The sequence below is a fragment of the Macaca thibetana genome, chromosome 8 (assembly GCF_024542745.1).
Source record: "Macaca thibetana thibetana isolate TM-01 chromosome 8, ASM2454274v1, whole genome shotgun sequence".
NCBI lineage: Eukaryota > Metazoa > Chordata > Mammalia > Primates > Cercopithecidae > Macaca > Macaca thibetana.
In genome coordinates, this window is record NC_065585.1 from 14196409 (window position 1) to 14208837 (window position 12429).

The following is a 12429-nucleotide window of genomic DNA, read 5'->3' on the forward strand; positions in this document are numbered from 1 at the left end:
GTGCAGGGACAGCCCCAGGTCAGTTACTATTCTTGTGGGGATCCTTCACTCTATGTGATGTGTCATGGCTGTTTGTCAGACAGGTTTAGAATTGAGGAAGGCCTGATGTGTTACTGCTGGGTTTCTTAAATCTTTCCATTCTTTAGGATTTTCCCACAAGCAACTACCTGCTGAATTTAGACAAACAAGATAGCCAGTTCATCTGTGTTTCCAGGCCTGTATCTTAAAAGCATCACCAAATTGGGAATTGCCCATATACTCAACAGATTCCTTTTGCAAACCTTAGAATATGTTTTTGGGGTTTGTAAGATTCTGCTTTGATATTTGAAAGCCAGTTTAGCTACTGTTCTCAATAACATTAAGAAACAGAAGAGTGACCAAGTTTAAATCAGCACATCACCATGGAATACTATGAAGCCATAAAAAGGAATGACATCATGTCCTTTGCAGCAACGTGGATGCAGCTGAAAGAAATTATCTTAAGCAAAATAATGCAGAAACAGAAAACCAAATACCACATGTTCTCACTTCTAAGTGGGAGCTAAACATTGAGTACATAGACAAGAATAGACACTGGGGCCTACTAGAGGGAGAAGGGAGAGAGTGGGTCAAGGGACAAGAAACTACCTGTTGGGTACTATGTTAACTACCTGTGTGAGGGTTTCGTCTTACCCCAAACCTCAGCATCATACAATATGCTTTGTAACAAGCCTGCACATATACTGCCCAATTCTAAAATAAAAGTTGAAAGAGAAGAGAAATGAATAAAATAACTTGTAAAAATAAACAGAAAAGTGACTGAGTTTAAATCATCTTTCACACCCTTATTTTTCATATCATGAGTCATGAGTCTGAACCGTGGGTTTACTACTTACCAGTTATGAAGGCTGGAAGATTGTGGCAAGTACTTCATGCTCTTCCCAGTTTCTTCACTGTGTTTGGACTGAAAACATTATCAGCCTTAAAAATGCAGTTTCAAATGTGCTTGTGCTTAAAAAGCACTTAGTCTAGCCTTCAATATAGCATCCAGCTCTGCTTAGCCATGGGATGTTGTCAATGTGCAAAATGTAAGAATGTCAAAACAGGACTCCAAACTCACCATGGTTTGATATTGTTTTGATTTATATTCTTCTGCTTTTTTGTTGTCTTCTTCTTTAACACCTCTGAACCTTGGGTTTCTAGAACAATGGTTCTCAAATTTCAACACTGGAATCACCCTAGGGCTTATTAAACCATAGCTTGCTGGACCCCACCCACAGAGTTTCTGGTTCAGTATGTCTGGCACGGAACTCAGGATGATGCTTTCTACCAGTTCCCAGTAGAAACTGCTGGCCTTAGTACCACACCATGAAGATCACCATTTGTGAGCTTTGTGTTAAATGAGACAATGCATATAAAGTCCTTTGTCCTGTACTCAGTAAATATGAATTGTGGTTGTGGTGGTAGTGTTACCATATAATACAGTTCCAGGGTGGTGGAGAGACACTGAAAGTAAAAGCACTTATCTCAATCCAGCACTGCCACTAATATCTAATATGATTTGGGGCCAAATATGTACTTGTTACTTCTGGGTCAGTTTCAGCAACTACAAAATGAGACAAAGAAATGTCTAATACCGGTTGTTTGAAGAACGGAAATGATAGGAGATAATCCATGGGGCACACAGTAATACCTTTGGCTACTAGATAACGTCTATGAAAGCAAGAGTTACACAATTGTTAGGTCTTAATTTAGTATCATGACTACTTTTATTATATCCTAGCATTAAAATTTATCAGAAAATGCCAAGTTTACTTGAAACTCAATATATGAGAATATTGCCTGAAAACTGACACATTTCCTTAGAAAGAAATGCAAGCTACAGAATCTCATCTGCAAATGCCTTACCCCAAAGCTCAAGTTAGTAGCAAAGATGAAAAGAAACATATAAAACCCAGTTTCTACCAAAATATTTAGGTGTATATTGATTAGCACTTCAGTAGAAGAATCAGTGAAGGCAAGGATCTCTTTCACTAGTGAAAACATAATATTGAGTTAATATATGGAAGTATTTGTCCCCCTGCGTACTGACAGCAGAATAATAAAAATGTAGAATCCAGAGAAAATGCTAAATGGGGTTGAAATCAAGCTTAATTATCTGAAAAGAAAATCAACCATGGTGCTTTAGAAAACTCTCCTACCAGGTTCATTTTGCCTAGGAGAAAAGATCAGCTTCCAGTCTTAACTCTGAGATTCATCTGAGAAAGCAGGCGAGGACTTCCATTTCATGGAAGGTCAAACCATCTGTTATTCTCCCAGGTCAATATTATTGAGTTCATATGTATTAACAAAATGCATCTTGGGAATATTTTGTATTTATTCAGCACATTTCTCAAGAGAGCGAAAACATCTTTCACACACTTATTTTTAACATCTTGCACTTGAAATCAATCAAGATATTTATGTGAAAGATGTGGAGAACATGCTTAAATTATCAGAAATGATTTGTTTGTACTTTCTGTTTTTTCATATGTTCTTTGCAATGAACTATTCTCTCTGTAAGGAAGGATTTAGCAGAATGGGTTAGAAGGATGAGAGGGAGTAACAGAGCTAATGCTAAAAGTAAACTGCATTTTATTTAATTAATGAATTCATTTATTTTTTCTAAGACAGGGTCTCACTTTGTTGTCCAGGCTGGAGTGCAGTGCCATGATCTTGGCTCACTACAGCTTCAACTTTCTGGGGTCAAGTGATCCTCCCACCTCTGCCTCTCAAGTAGCTGGGAGTACAGGCATGCACCACCACGCCCAGCTAACTTTTGTATTTTTTTGTAGAGATGGTGTTTGTCATGTTGCCCAGGCTGGTCTCAAACCCCTGAGCTCCAGCAATTCACCTGTCTCGGCTTCCTCAGCATGAGCCACTACAAAGAATTTTTAAAAGCCACTCTAAAATTTTTTTTAAAAACTTCTCTGTTTACTTGGATGTATTGTTCTTAGCATTACAAAAGCCAATCAAAATATTAAGCATTCTTTCATTCAAATGAATACTAAAGTAAACTTAGGAAAATGACTTTTGAGCTGAATTGGACAGTAGGAAATTGTTAGTAAGCACTAAATAGCACATTGAATCTGGAGAATTGCCCATTACTTGAATAGCTGGAGAGAGCGTAGGAGAGCTATATTAGAGGAGTGTCAGAAAATGAGCTTTGAAGTGATAGAGCCAGAGAATGAAAGCTTGGAGTTCTTATTCAGAAGGCCTGACAATAGTCTTCTGTAAGCCTCGAGGAGGCATGGAATACACAACAGTAATATGATGACAATGGCATTTCTTAGAATACTCTTAATAATAACTTACATATTTGCTTTTATAGTGTATATATTGTACCATGCACTGTTTTGACTGCCTTACACAAATCAAATTGTGTAATAATCACAATGATGGTCAGAGATAGGTGCTATTATGTTTCCCATATTACGGGTAAGAAAATGGACTGATAGAAAGGCTAAGTAATTTGCCTAAAATCTCTCAGCTGGCAAGTGGCAGAGCTGGGTTTGAATCCAGGAGATCTAGCAACAAAGTCCATGTTTGTAACCACCTTGCCTTGCTGGTCTACCCAGACCACATTATAACCCAATAAGTAGTCTGATTGAGTTAGACAGTTATGAGGACAGAAAAAGTCTTCCCCAGAAGAATTTACCATGTGAAATTTCCATGAATCAAGTTCAATCCTCAAGGCCCTGATGTCATATGTTATTTTGCTAAAAAGGAAGCCTGAGTCATGAGCTACGGTGGCTGACAATTGTGCAGCCATGAGTCACTTCACTTGTGAGTGAGCCCAGTCAGCTGCCAGCCTGCACATGTCCACAGCTTTGTTCTTTGCTCCTTATAGTATACATGTTATAGGGGAAATTGCACCCAAAGTGGTTTTCCCAAAGGACCCTTAGTGGAGCCCTATGGACTTATCAGAATCACCCTTGAGAAGAATATAGACAAGTTGGAGAAACAAGATACAAATACACGAAGACTGAAATGCTAGGACAGGTTCCAAGACGATGAAAGAACTGTTTTTGCTTGGTGATTTGGATAATAATTGCCACTGGGTTTCAGAAACATTTGCAGCACTTGTTTTTCCGATATAATCAACACCACTGAAAAACAAAAATCACTGTTTTGTAAAGTTTGCTGGGATCAGGCTGACAATCATAAGAAGAGCCAAAAGATGTGCTTAGGTGTCACTCAGAAGGGCTGTATTTTATCAGAGGCAACAGTGTCTCTTGGGGCGATGTCCGTGATACTGTGCTCATGAATTTATGCTTCTATTTTATTTTATTCTTTCTACTTTTTAGGAAGACAAATATTGTCCTTGAGGACATGTCCTAATAATATAGGACAAAAAATATATAGCCTTTGCAGGCAACATCAGGAGTGTGTAATGACCTATGCCTTCTACACACAGGAGGATTCACATTTCCAAAGCCACGCTGGACTGCCTCAACGGTGACTATAACGTGGAAGAGGGTCACGGTAAAGAGAGGAATGAATTCCTGAGGAAGCATAATATCGAGACTTATTTAATTAAGCAGCCTGAGGACAGCCTGCTGTCCTTGCCTGAAGATATCGTCAAGGAGTCAGTGAGCTCCTCAGACCGGAGAAACAGTGGGGCCACGTTCACTGAAGGATCCTGGAGCCCTGAGCTACCCTTTGATAATATCGTGGGGAAACAGAATGTAAGTCCTCTCTTCCTCCTTCTGCTTGGCCATGAATGCATGCTCGTGTGCATCTCCAATCCAGACGCCTCAGAGAAAACTGATTCATCTTTAACCTTTTCTCCAATGAGCACCATAATTGCAAATGATCAAACTATCTCTGTGTCTCCTCAGGACAGAATTAACCTCCTGTGCAATTTCAGGAAATGCCAGAAATGCCAGAGGGTTCCTAACACCTTCTCTCTCTCTCTCTTTTTTTTTTTTTTTTTTTTTTTTTTTTTTTTGTAACCTAGCTAAAAATAAATATTATGTGAAGCTGAATTGTAATTTTACCAAAAAACCACTCATGTTGGGAAAAATAAACCCTCTGTTGTTAAACTAAAGGGGAGGGTCAAGTACATGATAATGTCCCTTTTTCGGTAGCTGACCATCATCAGTTCTGCATCGCCCTCTGAGATTCAAAATCAGGAGGGCACTGCTGATTTGGAAACAGGAAAGTAGCACCAAGTGATGGTCGGAGTCAGGGAGTTCAGTAGGAGCATGCAATTTCAAAGCTGCCCACATGATTCTATTTTTATATAACACGGATTTGCATCTTCTATGAAGGACAGAGCTACAAAGTCAGTACATAAGGAGTAGATCACCAATAACCAAAATTATTTTTAAATAATTTATTCAAATATTGAAATCACATTAAACCCAATGAGATGCTCAGACTCCAAGAGGCACTTAGAGAACTGAGGCTGAGCCAGGTCAAGAACCAAGGTGGACACAGAGATTCTGTTCTCCCAGAATGCTTGCTCAGAGCCGTGGCAAAATTACCTGCTCTAATATGGATTTTCCCTTTTACCTCTTAGACACAGCACATTTAGTTGAATTCATGTAAGTTCAATGGTGTGACTGTACTATACATTTTTAGAGAAAGAAATAAAGACAGCCAATATATAACACTTATCTAACAGTTATCTGACAGTTTCTGACAAGATCCTCAACCAAGCAGAAGCTGAGAGTACCATGAAGTACCCAGCCAATAGTGTCTGGAGTTTTATGAAGACATATAAGGGTTAATTTTTAAATTCCATAGACCTGAACATTTCTCATTAACTTGTAGGTAAGAAAAATCTGTCTGCCTAAAAATTTTTTAAATGGAAAAGGTTAAAATGCTGACAGTCTCCCCTCTTTCTTCTGCATTTGAAAGTTTGACGGGGCACTCTGAGACTAGGCTATCTTTGGTTTCTTTCTGGATCTGTGAGGGAGGAACTATGAGGTGGGCCATATTCCACTGGGAAAAGCTGCAGGTTGAATCCAGGCTGCATGCCTTGCAAGAGTTGACTCTTAGGTCTTTGACAGCTTTTTTATGAGTGTTTAATTTCATCCCAAAATTATTATGCCCACACAAGTCATAACTGATTGCAATGCCTAGTTTCTTTCCATCTCTGAGTTGGTATGCATGGTACAGTTTGCTGTTTTATAAAATAATGGTGTTATATACTTCCTGGAGTGGGTGCATGACCAGCTGACAGTGTCTTCTCTGCTGCTTTTGCGTGTTGTTAGCTTGGGTCTGAATGCTGATTATTTAAAGAGAAAGAAATGCATGCCTCATCCTGAAGACCTCAGCATAAAGTTGTCTCTCTCAGTTTTAGTTTTTGTTTTGTCTTTTTTTTTTATTTTTGAAGAATCTCTCTCCAGTTAAACTGATTGTAGGAATTAAGATAATTCGTTAATGTTCTAATCTGTATTGTACATGAACTTGCTACTAATAACTGAGACCCAAGAAGAGGGAGGTGGAGGTTCTTGGTTTTATTCTATAGTTGATTGATCTGGTTAAATTGTATAGGAGTACTTGAAGTATTTATTTGCTGATTTCCTAAAGATATTTCCTGATGCCACCAAATACCTATTCTACGAGATGTCATTATTAGCTAGAGATTGTTATTCTTGTTTAATCATACCATGTATTTTTTATGATACCCAAGTTTTGCCTGGATGTAGCCCATCTGTGCCATCTTCAGCACGAATAATCTGAATTCATTTTGATGCCTTCAGACTGAAGAGCCAGTGAATGTGTGCTGATATTCATGAATAACCACGTGCCACCAATAATATTTTGGAAATTACTGAGCCTATTAAAACAGTCACAAGTATTCAGTGTTTGTACTTATGCCTAACTCTAGAAGTCAGTGAGCCATATGTGCAATTCAGAGACATAATTTGTCCCTGGAAGAGATCAAGACTGGTCTGGCTGAGCCTATGCTGTGCCAAAACACCCAGTCAATTCCACGGAAGCCCCGACCATCTGAGTGTTTGCATAACACAGATAAAGCATACTAATGCTTCACTGGGGGTATTCCAGCTAAATTGGCCAGATGTTTTGGCTTCTATTCATTCATAATGTGTGCTTAGAAATATGTTTAATGGCATCAAATTGCTGTGTCATATTCTGTGCTATGTAGACAGCAGATGTTCAGATAGTTACATCTTCATGTATTCATTCATTCAATAAGGATTAATTGAGCATCTATTACAAGCCAACTACTGCTAGTTAAAAAAAAAAAAAAAAAAAAAAAGAGGAGGGCTGGGGAAAAAAATCACTTTAGAGACAAAGTCATCCAGTAGTTGATATTCTTAATGAAGATAGAAATTATATCCGTTTCACTTACCACAATTTAGCCCACAATTAGAACAATACCTGGTAAATCACAGGGCTTGATTAAAGTTTGTTGAATGAGTGAATTAAATGATAGATATGGGTAGTGAGGGAGAGGAACCAGTCAAGTTTGAATTCTAGATTTTTTGCTTGGGTGACTGCATGGATGATAGAACTTCCAACTAAAATAAGCAGTACTAGAATAGGAGATTGTGTGAGGAAGACTAGGAATTCTCTTTGGGACATGTTGAGCTTAAGGTGTCTGGGAAAAATCCAGGGAGAGTGATCGTGCATTTCTGAAACTCAGGCATAAAAGAACTGTGCAAGAGATGTGAATTTGGTATTCATAGTCACGAGAATTTTGGAGTTAGTAGAAGACATGGCAGTGAAAGAGATCGCTGTTAAGAATTGGTAAAATTAAGGAACAAGAAGACACAAGCAGACCTTGAGGAACACAAGTTGGAAGGTGAAAGAGAGTCAGTATTCCTTGGCAGAGACAGAGAAGAAGCAGTCAAAGTGGTCAGAAGAGAACTAGGGAATGTGGTGTCATGGAAGCCTAGAGAGTATGGCATTTTGAGAAGGAAGGGGCCATCAGCAAAGTCCAATGGAGACAAGAGGCCCAGGAAAATGAAGACTGAAAGCTGCCTATTGGAACTGGATTGAAGGACATCATTGGCAAGAGGCAGATCTGGTGAGATGGTAGAGTCAGAAGCCAAGTCATCATAATTGGTAAGCGGTGGCTCTGGGTTTCCAAGAACTCCAATTCCACCCCTGTTCCCTTCCCTCTAGCCATTCCAGTAGTTTGCAGATAGCTTGGGGAAGCAATGAAAATCACCAATCATTATCTCTGGCCCCTTATGTAAGTCTTCCAGTTTCTGTCTGCCTGACAGAAACTGGTTTTGATGCTGTGTCTTCTCTGCCCCTGTATCTGTATACGTTTGGGTTAAAATTGTTGGTTTGACCGCGTTCTGGTATCCAAGTTTTGCTCTTGGACATCCTGAGCACCCATGCCCTTTTACATCCCTGCCCCCTGACAGGTGCAGATGCTCTGCCTCTTAATTTGATGCCTTGGTTTCCTGAACCCTGACTCAGATCCCAGTGAGACTCCCTATGCCTTGAGTTTCCAGGTGAAATGAAAGTAAGAAAACTAGAAGGCAAGAAGTTTATGATCACAGGTGGACTATTGGAACTTAAGATTTTAAAAGTAGAAGGAGATGGTTGAAGTAGATCAAGAGTGAAAAATTTCACATCTAGGGGAGAATATCCAGGAAGTTCAAGGCTAGATTATTAAATGAGTTATCAACATGGACATTAAATCTCTCAGTGTAAAGATAACATTGGAAATGAAAGGAAGACAAGAACAGGATCCTTATCATAAAGGTTATAGTTTCCTTTATGTTTATATTTATATTGCTCTGAGTAAAATCTATATCTGGGCTTGAGCTATTGTTCCTTCTGTTATTTAACAGATACTCAAGTGTACTACATACTGAGGATCCAATAATGAATCCCTGTCCTCCAGGAGCTTATATTTCTCTTTTCTTTTTTTTTTTTTTTTTTTTTTTTTTTTTTGAGACGGAATTTCACTCTGTCGCCCAGGCTGGAGTGCAATGGCACAGTCTCAGCTCACTGCAACCTCCGCCTCCCGGGTTCAAGCGATTCTCCCGACTCAGCCTCTTAAGTAGCTGAGATTACAGGCGTGTGCCAGCACTCCTGGCTAATTCTGGTATTTTTAGTAGAGATGGGATTTCACCATGTTGGCCAGGCTGGTCACAAACTCCTGACCTCAAATGATCCACTCGCCTTGGACTCCCAAAGTTCTGGGATTACAGGTTTGAGCCACTGCACTGGGCCCGGGAGTTAACATTTCAAAGGAGTGAGGAATGCAGACAATTAATCAAAACATGTAAGTGTAATGAAGGAAATAGAGAGCTATGACCAGGGAATATATAGAATATAGAAGGGATTGTTAAACCTCTCTAAAGATTTAATACAAGTGCTAAAAGGACCCTCATGCAAATAAGCAGGAAAAGAGCATTCTAAACAGAGGAAAAGCAGTACAGACACCCTGAGGTAGAAAAGAGTTTAGTGTGTTAGAACAGCAAAAAGGCCCAAGTATCTAGAGCATAATGAGCAGGGAAAAGGGGTAACAGATGGAGCTAAGGGGGCTGGGACCTCCATCCGGCAAGCCTTGTTGATGGATTTTATTCCAGGAGAAGTGAAAGAAAGGTTATAAGCGGGGCAGTGATGTGATCTCAATTAGATTTTTAAGGGATCACTTTGGCTGCCTGTGAAGAATGGACTGTCAGGGCAAGAGCAGACTTAGAAGAAAAAAAAAATCCATCTTAGACTTCAGATTTTCAAGAAGATACCAAAGGTTCTTATGTAGCTATAAAATGTGTTGTGTGAAGGATAGTAATCATTTTAACTGGATTTTTATGACAAGTGATATGCCAAGAGAACGGAGGCTACTCTTTTAGAAGCGAGGACCCTTTGCAGAGCCTAGAATTTGTTTCCATATGTTGTGGAATCATCTTCATCCCATCCATCCCTTTCACATTTATTACGGCCCGAGAATCCAGCCATGTTTCTGTTACTCCACTAGGTCTTTTAAAAGAGTCACATGGAGAAAAGTACACAACTGGTACCTGCATTGTATATTTTAGTCATTTCTACACAATAGACTCATTTGAGGCATTTTTGTTATCTTGAAATTAATGTGTTTCCAGTGAGGATTATAAACACAGATGGAATTTCTATCTCCATGTAACAAATGGAAAGCAAACACACTTCATTGCCTGGAATATAGATAAACATCCACAAGGTCACCAACACTGACAGGAGTACAGAGCTTTGGGACAGGTAGCATGTCGGGAGTGGTGTGCACATGTTTTTCCACTTAATTCTCACACCAGCCTTACAGGGTAAGTGTGATGTGCCTACTTCACAAATGGGAAAACTGGGATTCAGAGAGAATTGATTAATTCCCTGAAGGACACGTTGCAGGTAAATAACAGAGATGGAATTAGAGCCCCATATATCTGACTCCAAAAGCCCCATGCTTTCCATCAGTTCACACTGCTTCCCTCTTTGTGGCCTGAAGATATATGCTGGGTGCCACCTTCTACCTTGTTTTCAGGTCATCTGTCAGTCTTAGAAGGTGAGTGAGTATTTGTGTGTGTTGTGCGTGTAGTGTGTGTGAATATGTGTGTGGTGTGGTGTGTGTTATGTGTTTATGTACACGGTGTGTATATGTGTAGTGTGCATGTATAGATGTGTGGTATGTGGTGTACATGTGTGGTGTTTACATGTGTATGTTTTATGTACATTGCTGTGTATGTGTATGTGGTGTGATATATGTATATATTTGTGGTATGGGGTATGTGTGTGATATGTGTGTATATGTGTATATATGTGTGGTATGTATGCACATATATGTATGTGATGTATGTGTGTGATGTATGTGTGTATGTGTGTATGATGTGGGGTGTGTGGATGTGAGTGGTGTGTATGTGTGTGTGTGATGTGTATAGGTGTGGAGTGTGTATATACATGTGTAAAGTTCTCTACTCCTATCAGTGTTGGTGACCTTGTGGATGTTTATCTATATTCCAGGCAATGAAAAGTATTTGCTTTCCACGTGTGGCTGTGTGTGTTGTGTGCAAGTATATGTCTATGTGTGGTAGGCATGTAGTGTGTGGTGTATGTGTGTGTGTGTGTATGTACATGTGGCGTGTGTATATGTATATGTATGTGATATACATGCATGGTGTGTATGTGTGTGATGTGTGTATTTGTGTGATGTGGTGTGTGTGTGGTGTGTATGTATGTGTGGTGTGGTGTGTGTGTAGTGTGTATATATGCATGTGTGGTGTGCATGTATATGTGTATGTATGTGTGGTGTGTGTAGTATGTTTATGTGTGTGTGTGGTGTGTATGTATATGTGTATGTATGTGTGGTGTGGTGTGTGTGTAGTATGTATATGTGCGTGTGTGGTGTGTATGTATATGTGTATGTATGTGTGGGGTGGTGTGTGTGTAGTGCATATATATGTGTGTGTGGTATGTATATGTGTATGTATGTGTGGTGTGTGTGTGTGGTGTGTGTATATGTGTATGTATGTGTGGGGTGTGTATGTGTATGTACATGTATTCACCCTCTCATATATATGGGTCTCATATATTTGAGTTACTCACCAGAGCTATTTAGAAATTTTATATGAAAACATTAGGAAATGACCAGATTCTGCTCCAGCTAAATTTTGGAAATCCTACCCAACCAAGAAGGATCTAATTGCGTGAGTGTCCTGGCATGATGATTGTTTGCCTGGAAAAAGGCAACACTAGGCAGCCTCTCACATGTGCCTAGTAGTAAAGCAAACAAACAACCATTCGACTTAGTCCCACTTGAGTTGGCAGGTGTTGAGACCAGAAGAAAAGGGAATGTGAAGAGAGTGGAGGCTGGCTGGGTTGGCGAGCATGGTCAAAGAATATATTTAGGTTACTATATCTTCACCAATTCCAGCTGGGACTTTTCTTAGATCCTGTTCTCTGTATTTATTAGAAGAAAAGGAAGAATTCTCATCTGATCACCGTCCTGATTAAGACCTCCTTGTGGATCCAATGCTGAGCCTCAGGCTCCTCAGAGTGAACTGGTTAATTCTGTAGGCTGTGAGTCTTGTGATCTTTGAGTAAATCTCTGCAGGATTCAAAATCTGCACATATGATAGTGAAAGGGCCTGAATAGAAACTGAGCAGGACTGAGTTGGAGCCAGATTTGTCCACTTGCTACTAAGAGACCTTGGACAACCACTTCTCCCCTCCAAGGCTCGGTGTCCTCATTTGTACAATAGCAAAACTGGACTGGATGATCCATCAATTCCTTTCAGCTCTGACATTGCCCTATTCAATTTCCTTACCTCAGACACAGGCTGCGAGACTGTGGCCATACTGGTGAGCCACATACACTTCAGAATTCTACCATCCATAAATAATTTACCAGGAAGCTATGGGGACATCCACTGTTTACAGTTATCTTACTGTAGAATAACAGCTATGCTTATCCTGGTGAACTGTCTTAAAACATGAATACCAAAT

General features: G+C 39.7%; 1 protein-coding gene across 2 annotated transcripts in view; it reads left to right on the plus strand.

The window, feature by feature from the left end:
* ADCY8 (adenylate cyclase 8) overlaps positions 1 to 12429 on the plus strand; it is a 261339-nt gene that overhangs the window by 133676 nt on the left and 115234 nt on the right. For both annotated transcript variants that reach the window (XM_050801571.1, XM_050801572.1), the window contains exon 7: positions 4436 to 4706. In XM_050801571.1, the coding sequence (XP_050657528.1) occupies positions 4436 to 4706 (271 nt within the window). The remainder of the gene's footprint in view (positions 1 to 4435; positions 4707 to 12429) is intronic.